We start from the raw sequence: 24161 nt of genomic DNA on the forward strand, positions 1-24161 counted from the left end.
CTGGGGCACGAGCATCCATGTGCCATCCATACCATTTTCCCAGGGACCTGTTCCTGCACAAATATGTGTGCATTTAGCCTAAATGTATCTAGTGTTAGTCAAGATGACATTTCTACAAGTCTGTAGCTGAAGAATGCAACAATTCTACATACTCCATATAGCAAATAATGCACATTCAAAGTCAGCTCAACTCTCTAGATTAAAGAAAGTTAAACAAGCAACAAAGCATTTACAGTTAACGTAATAATACAACATTGATCTTCTACTCACCACATCTCTGAAGACCACAGCTCTTAAGCGGTTTATATCCATGTCTTGCAGAAGTCTGTCAATGTCTCGGATAGGTGATATAATTCCTGTGGTGATGTCCAGTGGGCTCTGAAGACAACAAAGCTAAATAACTTATTCTGAACTGAAAGACTAAAGTTAAAAACACTGTAAACTGTTTCAAGTAACGCTCAAAAAACAAACACAATGCAAGTAAAATACTATTAAAGCCCTCCTCTTACTTGACCCTGTTCAGCTCACCCAGACTACTCAGATGGGTGAGATGAGAAAACTCCAGAGGGAAGGTTTGTTCTCAGCAGACAACTTTCGTCTGCTGAGCATTTTGGTAAATGCTCAGTATTGGGCTGGATTTTTAGGAACGGCAGGTAGGTTGGTAGTGGGACCTCATTCCACCCCCCTCCAGTCCACACTTTGGGGATGTTCCAGCAGCGACTCAGCTGCAGAGAGTCTGCTCATCAAGGAAGCTTAAGAAGCCAGCTCCAGCAGCAGATTTTGGGCAGAGTTTGGCTGGAGAGCCAAAGAAAGAGTTCATATTTATGGAGCCGTGTCCTGAATGATTCTACTGGCTTTTGGATTTCTGTTATTCTAGGTGAGGTAACCTATTCTATGTTTAGTTAGAGCCTAGCCGGGCAGGTATTTATTTTTGTATTGTTTCCTCTTGTTGCTGCACTATATTTTTGAGTGAAATTAAAACTCTACCTTTGTTGTGGACTAAAGAAACCGGACTTGTGTGGCTATGCCACCCCACCTAGCAACCCCAGAGATAGAAAATTATATATATATATATATATATATATATATATATATATATATATATATATATATATATATATATATATATATATATATATATATATATCAAAGAAAAATAATTGCAGCAGCACCAGCAAATCTGGGGATTATCCCACAAATTGCACGGCAGAAGCCCCTCTCCAGGCAAAAAAAACAGTCCGGTCTGTCAGCAACTTGTATGGATGGAAAATGTCCTTTTATTGGAAAAAGCAGTACACTACTGTGTCCTTCCTTCTGGAGGATATGTTCTGTCCAGACAACCCATTGATCTGAATGGTTCTGACTAAATCTCAATTTCTCCTATGGTGTTACTTCAGGAAAAATGGAAAATGTAAAGATTAAGAAAAAGACTTATGCATGCTTGGTCATTCCCACATGAAATATAGTACCTGACAAACGCAGAAACTGTTAGATCTTTGTATCCTCTGAAATATTCTGCATGGAGGCCCAATAAAAGGATCTATTTTCATAGATCCAGCTAGGGTTATCCATGTATGCAGTTTTGTGACTTGCATCCATTTTCCACATATAATATTCTTAGTGTATTTTGGTTGTTATTTTTAATATTTGATCATGTGAATAAATATTGGATGAGGGAATACTATTATAGCAACAATACCCAGAAAGGTAATCACTGGAAAAGGGGAAAATGGTCTCACTTCCTCCATAACGAAATGAAACTTAAAAATTAAAAAAAAAAAAAAAAAAAAAAAACAACAAATATTATAGATCATACAAAAGCTGAACATACTTATGCACCTGGAAACCTGACTATGAAAGCTAGCTACCAATTTGATGCAGTTATTAGACAACAATGCCCGCACTGTTGCCCAGTAGTGCACAGCACTGACTTGCTATATGGAGGGTTTTATGACTACTAAGGGTCTGTGATCAATGAATTCTCAGAGCACACAGAGTCCTTTTTTTGGAAAATAATGAGAAACACACAGTATTATGGCATGCTTCGCACAAGGATTACCTTTGCAGAGGACTTTGCTGTTCCCACCAGGCCATGAATTGCCTTCTGGTTTTTTATATTTTCTCCTGTGGATTTTAACTGCAAGTGCTGCTGACACTCCAGACAATTCCTAACAGCGACAGCACAGACTGAAACAGAAAACAATGTATTGTCATTCTATGCAACGCTTTACAAAATGAGACAACAATCCAAATGAAACTAGTCATTACTAGCCATATCGGCCAAATGTAAATCAAGTTCATCACCATAATCCAGCATTTCAACCCAGTCCCACAAATTGATTCAGATAAACCTACCCTACCTGCAAAGTTTTCCCCTTGTGAATCATTGCCTCTGTTGCAGAGAGATTGCCTTATTGTCAACGTACAAATTAACTCTTTGAAGAACTTAGGGTAATAAGGGGCAATAGGACAACCTTTAATTCCTGCCCAGTAGCATCCAACCTCCACTCTGTGGTTTACCATAATATTCATCATTATGGCCATATGCCCTAGTTACGTGGTAGGCATGAAAGCTCCATATGTTGTCCTAACAGCCCTATAAGAGAGAATACTGTGTTGATCAATCATGAACAACCCAAACATGGAGCATATAGGGAAACTTTAGATCCCCTGTTGTCCTCATCAGTTAGCCTACCATCGTTCTGAAACTCTTTTGTTGTGGATATGGATTAAGTCTTAATGGCATAAACCCCATTAAGGAGAGACTGTGAATTTGAATCTTCAATGAAAAGCTACACATTAAGAAATAAACACATTAAAGTCTATATATGCTTAACATACTGTTACTCACCTAATCTGAGACACTGACGTAACACTCCTCCAGAGGACATATTCTTTTCAGCCTCAATGTCTGTAAAACTCAAAGAACTTGCAAAAATGAGAACATCCACTAGACTTATTGCTCTTTGTAAGAACGATACAGATGCCTCAATCGTCAGACCTTGGGTTGGCTCAATGTTTTCTAGCTCGTGCTGAAATAAATATGCATAGGCACATAGTTCACAGGTTCAGTGTCTTTGCAAGATGAGGTTCCATTTCCATCATAGGAGAAAGTACTTAATAAAACATGGTAGAATAAAAGAGCAGCAAACATTTCAGAGCTGTATACACATTCAACAAATAAACATACTACAATAAAGAGATGGGTTCTCTACTTTGTAGAAGCCACTTTACTTAGGACACCCATACGATCAGTTGTTATTGCCAAATGTCTGTTTTCCCAACCCCTGAAATGGAATAAATACTCCCAACACCTTGTTGGTTTTGCTTTTTATCTGTGCTAATGGGGGCAGGTGCTGGACAGAATCTGTCTCCTACACTCTATAGAAGCATGCACAGAAACGTTATGCTTTAGCTGAGAAGGTATCACAATCCAAGGATTCACCTCTGTTAGCGACATACCGTATAGTAAAACAAGACTAGGGGAATGGCAGCCTACATAAAGATATCTAATTTAACTGTACGTAGTTTATAAGAGCTGTAACCTTTGTTGGACAACTAGAACTTCCACTGCACAACTATCCATTTACAACATGACATAAAAGGTGAAACCTTACCGTGGCAGATGTTGCTGCAGAAAGTAATGGCAGTATACCACCACAAGCCATTATCATGTTGTCAGTGATCTGAGAGATGAGGTGGATTGTGTTGTGTACAAAAATGACATTGTCGCTGCTGTTTACAAAATCCATTATAGTCTTCGTAGAGTGGCTAAGACAGGGAAAACAAATTCTTAAAATTACCATACATTAAAGTACAACAAACTGTGATACACACACACACACACTATATATATATATATATATATATATATATATATATATATATATATATATATATATACACACACACACACACACACACACTATATATATATATATATATATATATATATATATATATATATATATATACACATATACACATACATATATACAGTACAGACCAAAAGTTTGGACACACCTTCTCATTCAAAAAGTTTTCTGAATTTTCATGACTATGAAAATTGTAGATTCACACTGAAGGCATCAAAACTACGAATTAACACATGTGGAATTATGTGCTTATTGAAAATGCTTACTGAAAATATGTCTTATATTTTAGGTTCTTCAAAGTAGCCACCTTTTGCTTTAATTCCTGCTTTGCACACTCTTGGCATTCTCTTGATGAGTTTCAAGAGGTAGTCACCTGAAATGGTCTTTCAACAGTCTTGAAGGAGTTCCCAGAGATGCTCAGCACTTGGTGGCCCTTTTGCCTTCACTCTGCGGTCCAGCTCACCCCAAACCATCTTGATTGGGTTCAGGTCTGGTGACTGTGGAGGCCAAGTCATCTGGCGTAGCACCCCATCACTCTCCTTCTTGGTCAAATAGCCCTTACACCGCCTGGAGGTGTGTTTGGGGTCATTGTCCTGTTGAAAAATAAATGATGGTCCAACTAAACGCAAACCGGATGGAATAGCATGCCGCTGCAAGATGCTGTGGTAGCCATGCTGGTTCAGTATGCCTTCAATTTTGAATAAATCCCAAACAGTGTCACCAGCAAAGCACCCCCACGCCATCACACCTCCTCCTCCATGCTTCACGGTGGGAACCAGGCATGTAGATTCCATCTGTTCACCAATTCTGTGTCGCACAAAGACATGGTGGTTGGAACCAAAGATCTCAGATTTGGACTCATCAGACCAAAGCACAGATTTCCACTGGTCTAATGTCCATTCCTCGTGTTCTTTAGCCCAAACAAGTCTCTTCTGCTTGTTGCCTGTCCTTAGCAGTGGTTTTCTAGCAGCTATTTTACCATAAAGGCCTGCTGCACAAAGTCTCCTCTTAACAGTAGTTGTAGAGTTGTGTCTGCTGCTAGAACTCTGTGTGGCATTGATCTGGTCTCTAATCTGAGCTGCTGTTAACCTGCGATTTCTGAGGCTGGTGACTCGGATGAACTTATCCTCCGCAGCAGAGGTGACTCTTGGTCTTCCTTTCCTGGGGCGCTCCTCATGTGAACCAGTTTCTTTGTAGCGCTTGATGGCTTTTGCAACTGCACTTGGAGACACTTTCAAAGTTTTCCCAATTTTTCGGACTGACTGACCTTCATTACTTATAATGATGGCCACTCGTTTTTCTTTACTTAGCTGCTTTTTTCTTGCCATAATGCAAATTCTAACAGTCTATTCAGTAGGACTATCAGCTGTGTATCCACCTGACTTCTGCACAACACAACTGATGGTCCCAACCCCATTTATAAGGCAAGAAATCCCACTTATTAAACCTGACAGGGCACACCTGTGAAGTGAAAACCATTTCAGGTAACTACTTCTTGTAGGTCATCAAGAGAATGCCAAGAGTGTGCAAAGCAGGAATCAAAGCAAAAGGTGGCTACTTTGAAGAACCTAGAATAAAACACAGATTTTCAGTTGTTTCACACTTTTTTGTTAAAGGGGTTGGCCACTTTCAGACCAATATTGACAAACAAATGTACAATAAAGATATACAATTTCCCAATATACTTTCTGTATCAATTCCTCACAGTTTTCTAGATTTCGGCTTGCTGTTATTCATTCTGTTACTTCTAATGGATAAAAGTCTGACCATGGTCATGTGATTTACGGTCCATGGTCATGTGATGAGCACACAGGTGCCGCTCGTTACAGTCACAGCAATCAGACATCTGCCTGGTAATTAACTGTGCATCTGTGTGCTCATCACATGACCATGGACCGAAAATCACATGACCATGGTCAGAGTTTTATCCACTAGAAGTAACAGAATGAATGACAGCAAGCCGAGATCTAGAAAACCGTGAGGAATTGATACAGAAAGTATATTGGAAAATTGTATATCTTTTTATTGTACATTTGTTTGTCAATATTGGTCTGAAGGTAGCCAACCCCTTTAAGTATATAATTCCATCCATCATAGTTTTGATGCCTTCAGTGTGAATCTACAAAATTTATAGTTATGAAAATACAGAAAACTCTTTGAATGAGAAGGTGTGTCCAAACTTTGGTCTGTACTGTGTGTATATTATATATATTTATTTTTTCACACACTCACATATTCATATACATACACACACACACACACACACACACACACACACACACACACAGATGCAGACACTTTCCTAAAAACCTTCCTCCTCTACATGAAATGTTGACCTCGAAAAGCACCAAAAGAAAGGTTCCACATTGTAAATGGGTGGTAAACAACTAACCTTCTCCACATTTGGATGTCTGTTTCAATTGAAAACAACAGGTCTGTTAGCAACCGCTGATGCATCATTGACCACTTAAACTCAGGAATACGAAACATTGTAGATCTGGAGTCTCTTCTCTGCCCGCCTGATGGTGCTTCATGCTCCCCTCTATGTACATCTGTTGGCTTTACAGCCTACTCAATACAAACAGCAATAAAAGAAACATAAGTAGTAAGTAAAAAGCCAAAACTACACTATAAATAAGATATAGAAAATCTATTGCAGAAAAGGAAAAAAAAAACAAAAAAAAAAAACCACACAACTGTATTTGTAAATCCAGGGGTTTCACAAACACCAATTAGACACACAGAAATATTAAAGTATATTTATATACGGTAATAAATATTATACACAAGAAAACTATAATACCAATATTTATATTATTTACTTCTTCTATTATTTATTATTATTATTATTATTAATCGCTAGCATCTGCCTGCGACTTCGTCTGCGGGTTGGCGGTGGCGCTGAGCCACTTATATGTAAGCAATCACTGTTGGTTCTGCTTGGCGGTGCGCACACGTGCTAACCCCTGCGCGCCCCCGGCCCCCATTGGCCCTCGCTGGGCACTGCAGTCTCTCCACCTGCCGATTGCGGCACCTGACCCCATGCAATTCCCTGGGCTTATGCTCCCTCCCACCCTGGGGCCCCTGTTCCCCCTGTGCACTGCATGGGCCGGCAGGAAGCATGGATGCGGCGCTCCAGTTCCGCGAGTAGCCGCCATACTGGCCTTGTTGGAGAGCGGAAAGCTGCCCGCCCACACAGTGGCTTTGACGTATCGGGCCGCGCCACTGCTCAACAGGCCCGCCCACAGGCTGCCGCGCACCAATGGGAGCGCCGCTGGCAGACCTGTGAGGGGGCCATAGAGTGGAGCTGGAGTCGCGTTTCACCGGTCCTGGCGAGGTGGTCAGGGGAGTGCGTGCCACGGGAGGTAGCCTATCCTTCATTCCGGCTAAATCTCCAGGTATGTGCGAAATCTCAGCCAAATCCGTACAGGCGTTTGGCTGTGATAGTGGAACAAACATCTAAACATCCAAACACACAAACCCACAAACATCCAAACACACAACCTTTATAATATTATTAGGATTTAGATAATAAAAAAAAAATCATAAAATATTTATATTTTATTTTTATATAACTAGGAATATTTATGTCAGAGAGCCAGGCTCTTGTCTCTATATTGTCCAGAAACATATGTTATTGTTTGGCTGTTATGTATTTCTGTTTGCCCATTGAGGCATGTTGTAATACCTGTAGAAGTTGGCCTACATATGTAGTATCCCACTTTAAAGGGGCTCTATCAGCAAAATCATGCTGCTAGAGCCCCACATGTGCGTGAATAGTCTTTAAAAAGGCTATTCAGGCACCGTAGATGTTATATTAAACTACCCCCCAGTTTTAAAATAAAACCCTAAAAAAGAATATTATCTACTTGCGGATCGTGCACGCTGGGCGGGCATTCAGGGTGTGTATTCTTCTTCATCCACGCCTCTTCTTTCTCTGATGTCCTCCGGTCCCGTCCTCCTCCGGCGCTCGCGAGCGGACACTGATATAAAAAAAAATGGCCTGGGCGCCTGCGCAGTAGCCGTAGTAGCAGCCGCATGCTACTGTGCATGTGCCCAGGCCATTTTTTTTTATATCAATGACCGCTCGCGAGCGCCGGAGGAAGACGGGATCGGAGGAAGAAGAGGCGGGGATGAAGATGAAGACACACCCTGAATGCCCGCCCACAGTGCACGATCCGTAAGTAGATAACATTCTTTTTTAGGGTTTTATTTTAAAACGGGGGGGGGGGGTAGTTTAATATAACATTTACGGTGCCTGAATAGCCTTTTTAAAGGCTATTCATGCATACGTGGGGCTCTATCAGCATGATTTTGCTGATAGAGCCCCTTTAAACAAAGGTGTAACATAGAATTCTGGTGTTTCATTTTCTAAAAATTGGTCCACTTTAATCTACATCAGCAATAAAAGGTCTCATATGGAAAACATGTCATAGGAGCAGCCATTAAGCAGAATACAGGCTTTGCTGACAACAGCCTGTATTCTCTAAATGGTCTGATCAAGGCCTTAAGCTCACATACAACCTACAATAATTGTCCATACAGACTATGCAGGTACATCAATAAAGCAAATAAAAGGTATTTACATCACTGAGCATGCAGAGAGAACAAATAAGCAAATCAGTAATGATAGATAGTAACCAAGCCTAAGAGGACTTAAATACAATACCGTACCTCAGGAACACTTCTTGGCGACTGTTCCGGTTCAGAACTTGTGCTGGCCTTTAATTCCAAGTTTTCAGTATCTGATGCAATGCTTGACACATCCAACTTAGCAATTTTCCTTTCAATATTCTGGACCTCTGAAGAGGCCGCACTTTGTTCTCCTGTGCCATTCGTGTTACTTACAGTAGAAGCCACATCTTGATCTCCATTCTCTGAACAAGGTTTTTCATCCTCTCCTGAGTTGGCTACTGCTTCAGGCGAAGAGGTGTCTGCCTCAAGAGCGACACCAGAATCCTGTGTAACATCGACTGATGTAACTGGAATCTGTTCAGCTGTGGCATCTACAGAATCGCTACTCTCCACTGGAGTAGTCTCCACTTTACTATTACATTCATGAGGTTCTTCTGGAACTTCCTCACTTTCATTGGAAATATTTGTTTGAGTTGTGAAATCCTTCCCATCTTCTTCTGCAATGTCCCCATTTGTTTCCTTTTCCACCACATCTAGGCTCTCTGCCTGACTGCTGGAAGACTCCATAGGTTCAGTTCCATTACCACTGGTACTTACTGTAGAGGTAGATTCACCATGACTGTCATTAGGGTCAGTAGCTATAGTCTCTATGCCTGGAGATTCCTCAGCATCTTTTAGATGATTTTCTTGTGCTTCTACAGTAACTTTATCTTTGTTTTCAGAGATCTCCTCATTGACAACAGTTTCAGATTCCTTCTTTTCCTGGTTCTCTACAGTGGGACAATCCTCACTGCCCACGTTCGGTTCTTCTTGTGCAGTTCTTTCTGGGTCTGTATTTTCAGTATGATTCATTGCAACTTCAGTCAGCTCCAAAGCTTGTGATTGAGGTGTAGACTCTAGCTGCCTGCTGTAACCAGAGACAGTCCTTATGGGACTTGATGGACCAGCTCCTAGTTCACCATCTACATGGTCCTCATAGTCTCTGAATGCTTGAGCCAGGCTCTTTCTGTGCATTTCATAAGTGACCTGAAAACATATTAATTAACACAATTAGTATGCACAGATTTCATCACACAAAGCCTTAGTACATCAGATACTCTCTGGGGGTGGGAGGGTACCTGCAGTAGTTTTACAATGACTACAATTAAAGTATCAGAAAATGACATCCCGTGAAAAACTTCTAACATATTTCCATTTAACTGTATGTAAAAACTCTTCACAGCATGTATGGAACATCTAGCCTTCCCTATAGCTTTCTAGATCAAAGTATGGACTGAGACGTGGCAGAAAACAAAAATTTTACTTTAAAAGTGTAACTCTCGCTTTATTTATTCTTTTGCCATTGTGTTGGGGAGTGTTCAATTAATTAAGTATATTACAATAATGTTCACCATTTTGACTTCCTTTAAATAAAAAAAAAACAGTGTTGCTAGGGAGATTTTTATAGCCTAAGTGAGCAATTACCAGGGAAATCTGTATACATTTGTACTGCCAGTATGTACAGTTGTAGCTTTTACCAAAGGGAGAATGCTCACTTCAAGTGGCTGTATCTCTGGTTTTATGAAACCTAGAAAAATGGTTCTGGTTTCACAGGAAAGCTGCAGTAATAACTAGGACATAATTTGAGATATCACCACCTAAAACAAGGGTTAAAAGCTCAAGTAATATATGCAACAATTCATTCTGCATATATAAAATATATACTATATATATATATATATATATATATATATATATATATATATATATATATATATATATCACAGTCTACTCAGTTTTCAACTTGTGATCTTTGGTTTTATTGAAGATAAGTGGCGTGTAATATAAGATAATGTACTTTACAATAAGAGTAACACAGTTGTAAGGCAGTATATAGTCTGTCGATCAGAATCCTTTAAGGTTCAAGTCCCCTAGGGCATATATATATATATATATATATATATATATATATATATATATATATATATATATATATAAAAAATTTATTTTTAATTCATTTCAAAATCACCTCCTTTTCCTACATCCCCAAAACCCCCAAACAGACATATTAGGTATCCTTGAGTCTGAAAATGCCCCAAACTATGAAACGTATAAAAGTATTTATCCTATACAGCAAACACTTGTTGACTGGAAGGAGTGCGAATGACACCTTATGCAGCTCCATACACGGAAATACATAAAGTTACAGGTTAGTATATGACTCAAATAATTTATTTTATTTGTTTCAATAATCTGGATTTTAAATGGCCAAAACATAATAAAAACTAGAATATACCCAACTTGTCATTCTAGCGTAAATGATGCAAAAAAACTACAAAAAAAAAAAAACTTGGGCAAATGCATTTTATCTTTTTATTTATTTTTTATAATAACCACTCTATTTAGAATTTTTCCAGCTTCCAAGTACATCAGATTGATTAGCTGGAGTAAGTGAATGAGAAATTATTTCAGCACATATTCTTGAGCTCAAAGATTCAAGGGGCAGACTGGCTATGGACCTTATATGAACAATTGTATAGCTCAAGAGCAAATTATACATCACAGCTGGAAAGGTATCTTGAAGGGATTGCATGGAAGAAGTTGTCACAGGAAGGCAGGGCAGACTCTGAAAGCGCAGCAGGAAATTTAAGGTATGGCAAATGAGAAATCCAGGGATAGAGGGAACATCTAGTGAAATAAACCAGGTAGATCTGTTTATGGTTTTCTTTATAAAAGACTAGAGGGAGGACCCGGCTTCGCACGGGTATATTACATTTTATGTTTGTGTAGTGGCCCCATAAGAATTGTCCAATTTTGCACTTGTGTATTTTGTATGTTGTTTGTGTGTATGTCCATAAGCGTCATGTGATTATGTGTATCTCATTTTGGATGTCAGTGAAAAACCTGTGATCAGTTGTTATGGATACCTGGAGTAAAGCTGTATCTAATCCTTCCCCGTGTAGTACTGTGTTTAGATGCAAGTATCCAATCCTTGTTGGTGTGGTACTGTGTGCAGATGCACATATCTAATCCTCCCCGTGTGGTATTGTGTGAAGAGGCGCGTATCTAATCCTCCAGTAAGTGAAACTGTGTGCAGACGCGCATATCTAATGACTCTGGCGTGCGGTACTGTGTGCAGATGCGCGTATCTAATACTCTGGCATGTGGTACTGTGTGCAGATGCACGTATCTAATCCTCCTCTGTGTGGTATTGTGTGAAGAGGCGCGTATCTAATCCTACGGCATGTGGAACGGTGTGTAGATGTGGGTATCTAATCCTACGGCATGTGGTACTGTGTGCAGACGTGCGTATCTAATCCTACGGAATTTGGTACTGTGTGCAGACGCGCTTATCTTATCCTCTGGCGTGTGGTACTGTGTGCAGACGCACGTATTTAATCCTCCCCTGTGTGGTATTGTGTGAAGAGGCGCGTATCTAATCCTACGGCGTCTGGAACTGTGTGTAGACACGTGTATCTAATCCTACGGCATGTGGTATTGTGTGTAGACGCGAGTATCTAATCCTACGGCATGTGGTACTGTGTGTAGACGCACGTATCTAATCCTACGGCATGTGGTACTGTGTGCAGACGCGTGTATCTAATCCTATGGCGTGTACAACTGTGTGAAGACACGTGTATCTAATCCTCCCGTGTGGTATTGTGTGAAGAGGCGCGTATCTAATCCTACGGCATGTGGTATTGTGTGTAGACGCGCGTATCTAATCCTACGGCATGTGGTACTGTGTGTAGACGCACGTATCTAATCCTACGGCATGTGGTACTGTGTGCAGACGCGTGTATCTAATCCTATGGCGTGTACAACTGTGTGAAGACACGTGTATCTAATCCTCCCGTGTGGTATTGTGTGAAGAGGCGCGTATCTAATCCTACGGCATGTGGTATTGTGTGTAGACGCGCGTATCTAATCCTACGGCATGTGGTACTGTGTGTAGACGCACGTATCTAATCCTACGGCATGTGGTACTGTGTGCAGACGCGTGTATCTAATCCTATGGCGTGTACAACTGTGTGAAGACATGTGTATCTAATCCTCCCGTGTGGTATTGTGTGAAGAGGCGCGTATCTAATCCTACGGCATGTGGAACTGTGTGTAGAGGCGTGTATCCAATCCCCTGGCATGTGGTACTGTGTGCAGATGCGCATATCTAATCCTATGGCATGTGGTACTGTGTGTAGACGCGCGTATCTAATCCTCCCCCGTGTGGTACTGTGTGTAAACACGCGTATCTAATCCTCCCCTGTGTGATACTGTGTGCTGAGACGCGTATCTAATTCTCTGGCTTGTGGTACTGTGTGCAGAGACACGTATCTAATCCTCCAAAGTGTGGTATTGTGTGAAGAGGCGCGTATCTAATCCTTTGGCGTGTGGAACTATGTGTAGACGCGCGTATCTAATCCTACTGCATGTGGTACTGTCTGCAGACACGTGTATCTAATCCTATGGCGTGTACAACTGTGTGCAGACGCGCGTATCTAATCCTCTGGAATGTGGAACTGTGTGTAGACGCGTGTATCTAATCCTACGGCATGTGGTACTCTGTGCAGACGCGTGTATCTAATCCTATGGCGTGTACAACTGTGTGCAGATGCGCGTATCTAATCCTCTGGAATGTGGAACTGTGTGTAGACGCGTGTATCTAATCCTACGGCATGTGGTACTCTGTGCAGATGCGTGTATCTAATCCTATGGCGTGTACAAATGTGTGCAGACGCATGTATCTAATGCTCTGGAGTGTGGAACTGTGTGTAGACGCCTGTATCTAATCCTTCGGCATGTGGAACCGTGTGCAGGCGCATGTATCTAATCCTATGGCATGTGGTACTGTGTGCAGAAGTGCGTATTTAATCCTCTGGTGTGTGGGACTGTGTGCAGACCCGTGTATCTAATCCTATGGCGTGTACAACTGTGTGAAGACACATGTATCTAATCCTCCCCTGTATGGTATTGTGTGAAGAGGCGCGTATCTAATCCTACGGCGTGTGGAACTGTGTGTAGATGCGTGTATCCAATCCCCTGGCATGTGGTACTGTGTGCAGATGCACGTATCTAATCCTATGGCATGTGGTACTGTGTGTAGATGCGCGTATCTAATCCTCCCCCGTGTGGTACTGTGTGCAGACGTGCATATCTAATCCTTTGGCGTGTGGAACTATGTGTAGACGTGCGTATCTAATCCTACTGCATGTGGTACTGTGTGCAGACGCGTGTATCTAATCCTATGGCATGTACAACTGTGTGCAGATGCGCGTATCTAATCCTCTGGAATGTGGAACTGTGTGCAGACGCGCATATCTAATCCTCTGGAATGTGGAACTGTGCAGACGCGTGTATCTAATCCTATGGCGTGTACAAATGTGTGCAGACGCGCGTATCTAATCCTCTGGAGTGTGGAACTGTGTGTAGACGCCTGTATCTAATCCTTCGGTATGTGGAACCGTGTGCAGACGCGTGTATCAAATCCTTCAGTGTGTGGAACTGTGTGCAGAAGTGCGTATTTAATTCTCTGGTTTGTGGGACTGTGTGCAGACCTGTGTATCTAATCCTCTGGTGTGTGATACTGTGTGCTGATCTGTGTATCTAATCCTCTGATGCGTGTATCTCAGTTTGGATATCAGTGTTGTATTGTGCATGTGGAGTGACCGTGTGTATTGCAGTTGGAATATGAGTGAAAGACTTGCAAGTTTGTATTGGCTAAGGGGGGGGCACTGTGTTTGGAATGCTGTATCTCAGCAACGGTACGTCCGAGCGAGTTGGAGTCTTGTCTTAAACCTTCCCGGATACCTGAAGTATCTCTGTACCAAATTTGGTGAAGATCGGTCCAGTCGTTTGGTTCGCATTAGAGTACAGACAGACAGACAGACAGACAGACAGACAGACAGACAAGAATTCATTTTTATAAGATAGGGAGATTGAACAAAGTATTCTATCAATACGCAGAATTCTGACATGCAGAGCAGACAAAGGCCCAGTTTCGGATTTGGGCTGCAAGTCCTCTGGATAAATGGACAATATTCTGAAATCTAAAACTACTAAAGGAATTATTTCAAGGGCATATGGGAGGATGTTAACAGAATACGTGGCATATTCCAGGAAGGCAGTAAAAGCCAATGGAAAAGGGACGTAACAGTACCAAACAGCCTGCTCTCTCAGTAGGAGTAGGAGAAGGTCACACGAGCCAAGAAGATGTCCGATTCAAGACATATCTTCTGCCTTGTTAGATTTTGGTAAAGAAGCTCATCTACAGGGTATAGGTTATTCTATTTTAGGGTACTCTAAGATGTGGCTGCTGGCAGTGACTGGAGGAACTAGAAGGGGACTCATAGGAACTACATTTCTTGATAATGCATAAAAAATTTATAGCAAAATATTGAGTTGTAAAAAATAAAAACGTAATGTACTACAATTTTCTTAGCAAAGTTTTGTGGACATGCAATAAAGAAATATATATATATATATATATATATATATACACACTTTAAAAAAGACCACAAGCAAGATGAGGATGTGTTCACAATATTGCCTGTCTTTTAGGTTTATAAACTCGCAAAATGTTCTCGTTTAAAAAATATAGAAATGTGTCCGGTAAAAAAAAAAAAAAGTATTGATTTCAGTCTTTTTTTTTTTTTTTTTTTTAAACGGATTAGAAACAAAAAAATAAAAACAAACACACACAAAACACACCATTGTACATTGCCTATTTTATGCAAATAAATAGAGAGACATCATATTAGAGAGCCATCCCCATCCACTTTTGCTTATCATTAAAGTCAAGACGGATACAAATGAAAAATCCTTGGTTTGTATCTGTTGTAGGGGAAAACTTTTCTTTCCCTTTTTCTAATGGATCAAAACAAAAAAGAAATAGTGTGAAAATGCCCTAATCAATAGCTCAAGCAACAGTTAATTGCATATTTGATTTGTGCGTATTAAGGGTGCCTGTACACGGGGCTGTCTGGTCATATGCCATTGCCAGGCTGCACTTGTACTTTGCATTTTAAGCAAATCACAAGCACAGATGAAGCCCAGTAAATTTCTGCATTTGCAGGCAGCAAGCCACATGGTGTACAGTCACCCTAATATTAGGAACCCCTGTGCATTGGCGTTTTAAAGGGCTAATAATTCCAAAAGAATACCCTAGTTACAGCAAATAGATACAATTGTTTTTCCATCATTAGTTGGAGGACAAGTCAGTATCCAGCTAGTCAATGTAATGGCTGTTATTCTTCTGCTAGTCGCATATGTAATGGAAAGGCTGATAGTCTGCAATTAATTACTAGATTTTGTTCTAAATTAGCCGGCTAAAAGACCAGCCATTAATCTTCACTGTGATTGGAAAGTTAATCTATAAATGGACATGGCCTGAAATAAATAGTCCCGGCTTCTCGTGTCAGTTCTTCTAGACTACCTGAAATAGCAGATAAACCAGCAAACACAGACAGAATAGCAAGTCTTGCAAACATAGACTTTTAAGAAATAAGATAAAACAAAAACATGGTTCTTACAAAATAATCTAGGATGTGTTCTTCTGTACAAGGTTCCTCCAGAAAAATCTAGACTTGCACATACTCCATATATGCTATACCCAAGCACTTTCTACACTAAGCCACACTATACAGAGTAGATGAAATTGTCCAATTTCAGTTTTAGCCATTCAAGGGTTTTGTCCCTTTATTTATTATGCTTACTTATATAGCGACATCATATTCCCCAGCGCTTTACAGATATTGTCAGTCACTGTCCCATATAGGGCTCACAATCTACATTCCCTATCAGTATGTCTTTGGTGTGTGGGAGGAAACCGGAGTACCCGGAGGAATCCCACGCAAACACGGGGAGAACATGCAAACTCCTTGCAGATGTTGTCTTTGGCAGGATTTGAACCTAGGACTCCAGCACTGCAAGGCTGCAGTGCTAACCACTGAGCCACAGAAATAAAAATATAAAATAATCTGCTGAAACATTATGGATTATTTGGGTTTGCAATCTGCCATTACTGAATGATTAGAAAACAGAATGTTAGATATAATATGCTATTTGCATATTGAATATAGTTTCATTTTTTTAAAGGGGTTGTCCATTTTCAGCAAATAAACATCATTTTGGGTCTATTGAAGTTAGGCAATTTTTCATTGTATTTTCTGCATAAATTTCTCATGGTTTTTTAGATCTCTGTTTTCTGTGATTCCCTGTATACTCACCAATGAATAACAATCGGTTCATGGTCATATGAAGGACAAACAGGTGAATAGTTTGTTACAGTCACAGCTCAGTGATCAGATCTGTGTTGTAACAAGCCGTGCACCTGAGTGTCCATCACATGGACTAATTTTTATAAACTGGGAAGTATACCTTGAATAACAGCAAGCAGAGATCTAGAAAAGGAGGAATTGATGCAGAAAAAAATATTAGAAAAATTGTATAACTTTTAAATAGACCCACTTTAACCAGCAGAAATAAAATGAATTACAGCAAGCAGAGATTGAGAAAACCATGAGGATGTGATACTAGACGCATATAGGAAAATTGTATACCTTTTCAGCATGCAAATATTACCTGTCCTCAATCTGTACGACCGTTTTAATTTTATATTTATTTACATATTTAATGTATTTAACACGCTACATATGTTTTGTTATAACCGACCTTAAGGCTAAGGCCCCATGTAGCAGGCCACAGCAAAAAAAAAAGCATAGCGGGCCCGCATTGCTTTTCTCAAAGTGTGCAGATTTCCTCTGCTGACTTTTTGCTTCAGTTATCCTAAAGGGAAACCGCCGGCATTTCCATAGGTATAATTGGCATGACATGCTGTGATTTCCAAAAACGCAATGGTTTTGGAAATCGCAGCATCTCCAATGTGCATATTTTTCTGCAACGTGTGGATGGGATTTTTGCAGAGGCATTTACAACACGTGGGGCTCTGTTCTAAAAGAGGATCTTTCACCACCTTAAAAAGACCAGATTTTTCCATCATATAATAGTTTCCTGCTCCTCTGATTCCAGAATAGTGGATATTTTTTCTCTAGCCCTCGCCGATCTTGAGCAATCACCGCTGTTACCTTTGCTGCCGGATATGCTATTTAGTCTCTGTACTGTCAGGAGGGCTGTGTTAGGCAGGTGCAGACAAGGGGTGTGATTCTGAGCTATGACACTGGCTGACTGATTGGAGCTATCAATCCCACCCCCAAACCCCTGCCCTTCCTGAGACCACCCTTCTGACATTACAGAGATTAAAAAGCACACCAGGCATCAAAACTAACTGTCTTTGCTGCTTGGAATGGTGGAGACCAGAGAAAAATTTCCATCTGAGCTGGAATCAGTGCAGCGACGTCAATTGTTAGATGCTCAAGAACTTGAATTGGTGGAGGTGATGAATTTGTCTGTCTGATTGCATATTTTTTATTAATATTTTATCTAATGTGAATGGTGAGTCATTACTTATGTTTCTGTGAATGACAGCCATGTGTGGTTCATGTTCTCCATGTACAGCGCACAAAGGGCCAGCATATGGATGGCACCCTTGTGCTATTCATAATTTTCACAGACCCATACACTTTAATGGGCATGTTTAAAGGGGCTCTATCAGCAAAATCATGCTGATAGAGCCCCACATATGCGTGAAAAGGCTATTGAGGCACCGTGAAAGTTATATTAAACTACCCCCCCCCCCCCTGTTTTAAATGGGGGAGGGGGGGTAGTTTAATATAATTTTTACGGTGCCTCAATAGCCTTCTTAAAGGCTATTCACGCATATGTGGGGCTCTATCAGCATGATTTTGCTGATAGAGCCCCTTTAATCCATACTGTCTGTCTGTCTCTACTTTTTCTGATTTTTTTCAATGAATGTCTGTAAATACCCTTTAGATCTATCACCACCAGTTCCTCACTTGCAAACAGCTCATCTGCATACAAACTAATATGATTTTGTAGCCAACAAATTACTTTGACATAAGAATTTATGTCCATAGGTATGTCCCCTATACAACTAACCTACAACACTATACACCCAAGTGCTTCAGGAGAGATTTTTCTACTGCTGGACAACTTAAGGCTCTTGAATTCTAAAAATACAACAATCTGAACTACTGGATTAAGAATTCTGTATTTTATAAGATTTGAGGGGTTTTTTATTCTTAAACACCAAAGTGTGAGCCTAGCCTAACATTTCTACAATGACCGGCGATCATATAATCATGTGTTAATTCGGCAGCTCTTTTTGATGGAAATGAATGCTGACTAGAATTATTCTTTCCTGCTGATATCAACAACAAGGTCAAGAACCTGCAGATAGGAAAGACCAAACACAAAACCCCTCCAGGATAGACAATGGCAGACAAGAAAGCATGGCACTGTATACTGAGTGGACTATCCATATGTCTCGCTGCTAGCTATTCTGCCCATACTACATAAGATATTTGTACAGTTGCAATAATGAGGTTAATGCATGTACAAATAGATTGTTATAAACTACAGACAATGAACATGTAACTATCATCTAACCTCTCTATTTCACCATGTTTAAAGCATCCTTGGTGCTAAACAGCCCAGCTTCAGCTGAATGATTGTTAGACGCAAGTATGCAACATGTAAGAAAAACAATATATTTCCCGGAAATTAAAGTAACTACAAAGGCGTCATCTTGTCTTTTATCTTTAGTTATTCCAATATGAATAAATATGTGCACATCATATACGTTCAATCATAGAAAACAAAAAAAAGCATACAAACATTACCCATCAGGATTTTTCCTGATATGAATGTAAATTATGTTTTTTGTAGCAAGACATGTTTTCACTTCGTGCCACAAGGGCATCTTGCAAGAGAGGGCTGGAAATAATTGAGCAAGTCAAAGCCTTACAGATGCTCGGCTAATGATAGCTCACTTAACTTCCCAACCTTACCCCACCGCTGGAACGGGCTCAGCAATCCTGGAGCTGTACACTAAACACAACTGTTCTTACATTCCACACATTGTACTGAAATCTGCTAACTTGCATGCCGCTTGGAAATGTCAAACAAAAGGACTTCAATAATGCAGATAAAAATGAAACAAATATATATATAGGCTTTAAACTACTTCCAACCAACTTCATAGTCTCACGGTTAGGCGGTATTTTTTTCTCGGCTATTAAAATAATAATGTGCATTTCAATTATAGGTTACACAGAGTAACATATACTTCAGATAGACATCGTTTCAAAGGGATTGTTTAAAAACTGGCCACGGGGCATATATATCGATGCCCTATTCCCAGACCTTGCCACTCAAATGTCAAAGGGCACATGTGTTTAAGCCTGGCTCATCAAATAAAAACATAAAAACAAAATAGTTCCTATTGTGCATTTAGATTAACATTTACACAGAAAGAGCAAGCAATTTCACAGTATAAGAAAAGCAGCAATATTGTAAACATATTCTAATAAAGATAAAAATCTTTCCATTATTTACATAATTACATATAAATTAACAAGTATATTAAAACAGTCCGGCAATTCAATAAATGTGCAAATGTATAAATAACATATAAGATGAAAACTTATGGATTTATATATAACGAAGCGTATAAAATAATGAACCAAGAGGAAAAAAAAAAGGAAAGACAAAATCTGTTTGAGGAAGGAAAAAACTGGGTGCAGCAATTATGCTGGTGAAGCAGTTACCGCTTGTAAAGTGTGGTGCAGCTGTGGGAGGAGAGGCCTACAGTGACAAACAGCTACCCTGCTACAAAGGTGGCAGGAAATCTATCAAACTGGACAATAAAATTGCAATTGAGTTTCTTTGGCTTTTTATAGCAGGCGCACGTATTTTGATATGTAGCACTGCAAAGCCCTTCCAATTTTGGAACATTTGCTCTTTTATCAGAGAAAGGTGTCTGCAGTAGTTACCCAAGGGCCATATACACTCCTAATAAAGTGAATGGAGCTAATTTCAGATGTAGCTGTGCTAGTAATGAGCATTGTACATTCTCACTGCGGCTGTACTATGCAATAGCTAAAATATTCCATGTACCGTAATAGCTATACAAAGGGATAAGTGTAAATAACACTGTACCATAACATGAGCAATCCTAAACAATGAGAGAATGTGTAGGGTTAAACCCATGTAAAATAAATGGTGAACACAAAGCTGTGAGCCGCCAGGCAAGGCAATCGGCAAACCAATATGTAGCACATGTGCACCACCTAGTGGAATAAACTACACACTGCAATTCAGAGTTTCACAAGAGCTCTATGGAAATAAATCATGTGAGTTGTTACAGTAAATTATACAAGTAACACATAATTTAGTCCTTACTAAACAACCAATAAGGTGCACCAATGATTCCAGTGTGGATGTACCCCCTTAGCATTTCAATAGTATTGTGTCTAACCATTCACAACCATACAAGGAGGAACATATGTGACCTCCTTTAGAAATACCACATTCTAGACAATGCTACCACTGCCTGGTTGTTTTTTTCCTGTCTAACAATATGGGTTGAGAAGGCTTGTTAATGCAATTTACTCTGACAGATTTAGAGGTAGAAGGGATTTTTTTCTACAAGAACTGGGGAAAACTGAAGGGGGAGGGAGGGAACGTTGACTTTGACTTCTAGATCAACACTTCACCTTTATAAACTATTACAGGTACAGAGTGCATAAGGAACATTCAATGTTTAATCAGAATCAGTCATGAAACTGGATCTATATAGTTACCTTAGAATGTGTGATAGAGATTGTATCCACCCACACGCGCCATCCACCCCACTCATATTTAACTGCATGGTAAAGGAGAATGCGAAAGATGGCATAAACCATTTCTGTAATCTTCTGCTCCTCTGTGTTTTGTGGGTTAAAATAGCACAAAGAAAGCATCCATTCTTGCCAGACAGAACACTGCAGCAAGCTCCTGCAGGTAGAACACACAGGGTATGGTAAAAGGGCTGGTTAAAAAATACATTTTTGTCAACTAAAAATGGACACAGAATATGAAGGACTGAGTTTACAGCTATCAGGATTAAGAACATGTAATAAGTCACTGGCTGATTATTACTATGTACAAGGACACAAGCAAAGTCTCCCTGTACACAAATAAGCCACATACCTTCTGTTTTCTCTGCTGTTATTAAATAGTTTTATCATGTCCGAGAGGAACATCCTCCGCACCTCCATGACCTCTTGAGATGGAGGAGAATTCCGAAGGAGAGTAGCTATAACTTTCAGAACCACTAGAAAAATATCAGAATCAGAAGTTTACAAATCAATACCATCTGAGATAGAAAAAGTCAAGTTAGTGGTGTAACTATGGCTGACTATTCTACTTGTTTACTGATGCATGAGGTTTATGGAGTTCTGTAACTTTGCTATACTGAAAAGTTAAAACTATTGTACAAAGGGGGGGGGGGGACGTTCCAGCTCAGGGGTAGGGAATGTACGGCTCTCCAACTGTTGCAAAAACTACAACTCCCAGCATGTAGCATTGCTCTGCTGCTCTTACATCTCCCATGGAAGTGATTGGAGCATGAAGGGAGTTGTAGTTTCACAGCAGCTGGAGAGCCGTACGTTCCCTACCCCTGTTCTAGCTATAAGACACTGAGGAAGTTCTTCAATTTTATGGACTAGAATCAGACATATTTTCTGTGAGAAAATTCTGCGTGCTGAAACAACTATACCCATGTGGTGTAAAAAATCGTGGCGTTTTACAGTCAGGGCAAAGTGGATAGGATTCTTGCAAATCCTGTGCCCACTTTGCAGTAAAATTTGTGCTGTGGATACATTGCAATTTCCATAACCGGTGCGGTTTTGGAAATTGCAGCATGTCAATTACACCTGCAGAAATGCCAGTGGTTTTCCCATAGGTATAATTGAAACCTCTGCAAACTTTCTGTCTAAAGCGCTGTGGGAAAGAACCGCAATGCGCTTGCCGCCGTGGACGCCACGTAGGACCTTAGCCTAAAGAAGAACTTTCACTTTCCTGAAATGTCTTTTTTAGCAGATTCTTGTATTCCTCATAAAACAATAATTCTGACGCACAATTTCCTATAATTCAACGTTGTGCTTTTCCTTTCTGACTCCTCCTAAAACATTCTGAATAAATTGACAACTGAGAGTTACCATTCTCCCTGCCAATGAGTTGTTTCTCTACAGAGTCCGATTTAGTCAACACTGTTTGCATAGTGACAGGTAGTGTAAAGAGTAGAACTTGGTCTATACTACAGCATGGCCATTGCAATGAAGAGTACCTGCTACATGAAATAGTAGGAATTCAGCATTTATCATCCGAATAATTCAGGGGAATCACTGATCTGGGCCACTCAGGAAACACAATGTTGTTTTATAGACTTGGACAGGTGGAAGAATTTGCTGCGTTATGGGTGTCTATAATTGTATGAATAAGCCTCCTCAATGACAAGTAGCCAAAAGGCAGTTAATGTCGCCATACACAGATTAATGTTGGCCAAAACTACTGATTTTGGAGGGATCTGCCAACCATCTAATGTGTATAGGGGGGAATATGACTCTTCCCCAGATGTCAGATGTTGAGGAGAAAGAAGGATTGGTCATGCTGGATGTTAACACACCTAACCGTTTTGGACTAAATGGAGATAAGTTACTGCCAGAGGTGTTTAGCAGCAGCAGCAAACTTCTCTCTTTACATGTAGAACACATGAACACTCGGCTAAGCTTAGCATACATATGTATGGGGAGTCAGGATGAATATCTGCATAAACATTCCACTGAGGTGTACAGCCATCTTCAACTCGTTTGACCAGCAATACAACTTTGCAATAAAATAATTTAGCACATACACTTTAAATATTTCAAATTTATCCAACAAAGCAGTGTAGAATATAAATAATAACCCAGCATAAAGCAAAAGACATTTAGAAACAAAATTTCTTCAGCAAATAAGTGTCACAACAATAAAGAATTGCCTGCAACCAAGAGACATCTGTGAAAAAAATGACTTAAGGTATTATTTATGGTGCGCAGACATCTGAATCGCAGAGCACTAGGTCAATATTTGCATCTTTTTGTAACTATCAGAACTCAACAAGACATATAGCAGGCACCCAGCACGCAGTGAATCACAAATATTGTCCCAGTTCACAGAGACCGGAGTTGTCAGTCTATCAGACAGATGCTTTCTATATGCGAGGATTCAAGATTAAAAGAAAATAAAACCCCACTGAAAATTTCTGCCACATAACATGTTGATTCATTCCAAACACTCTGTTAAATCCTGTGAACACGAGAATATTGCCAAGGAAAATCTCAGATAAAAAGAGGGTGAGAGAATTAATCATTTCCATGGCAAACTTAGCAGCCATATAAATCTGGCCGATGCATAATCTCCGCTCCAAGGAATTGGCAAGTCAAGAGGGGTAAGCCACTAGTACAGAAGCCTCACTTAAAACTGCCTCCGGTGACTAGATTTTCAAGCCCAATGCCAGCTTTTATTGTATTAAAATCTGGTCATTTTTTAAGGATAAAAAACTCTTATCTTGCTACATTTTCCACTTTTGATAAAAAACAATCAAAAGGTAAAACAAGGAAAGCAACAAAAGTTGAACTGAAAATATGACAAATCTATAACAATCCCAAACATTCCCTTCCAAGCAAGCATTGCAAATGTGATGACGCCGTCCAACAACATTATGCAGGGCATAAA

At 40.0% G+C, this 24161-nt stretch overlaps 1 protein-coding gene across 2 annotated transcripts in view; it reads right to left on the reverse strand.

Annotated features, from left to right (window-relative positions):
* Positions 1 to 24161, reverse strand: part of LRBA (LPS responsive beige-like anchor protein) — a 426487-nt gene that overhangs the window by 341864 nt on the left and 60462 nt on the right. For both annotated transcript variants that reach the window (XM_075287867.1, XM_075287860.1), the window contains exons 20-27: positions 21594 to 21717; positions 21206 to 21398; positions 8550 to 9536; positions 6268 to 6443; positions 3618 to 3771; positions 2852 to 3032; positions 2060 to 2187; positions 271 to 378 (exon numbers count right to left, since the gene is read on the reverse strand). In XM_075287867.1, the coding sequence (XP_075143968.1) occupies positions 271 to 378; positions 2060 to 2187; positions 2852 to 3032; positions 3618 to 3771; positions 6268 to 6443; positions 8550 to 9536; positions 21206 to 21398; positions 21594 to 21717 (2051 nt within the window). The remainder of the gene's footprint in view (positions 1 to 270; positions 379 to 2059; positions 2188 to 2851; positions 3033 to 3617; positions 3772 to 6267; positions 6444 to 8549; positions 9537 to 21205; positions 21399 to 21593; positions 21718 to 24161) is intronic.

The sequence above is a fragment of the Leptodactylus fuscus genome, chromosome 1, assembly GCF_031893055.1.
Source record: "Leptodactylus fuscus isolate aLepFus1 chromosome 1, aLepFus1.hap2, whole genome shotgun sequence".
NCBI lineage: Eukaryota > Metazoa > Chordata > Amphibia > Anura > Leptodactylidae > Leptodactylus > Leptodactylus fuscus.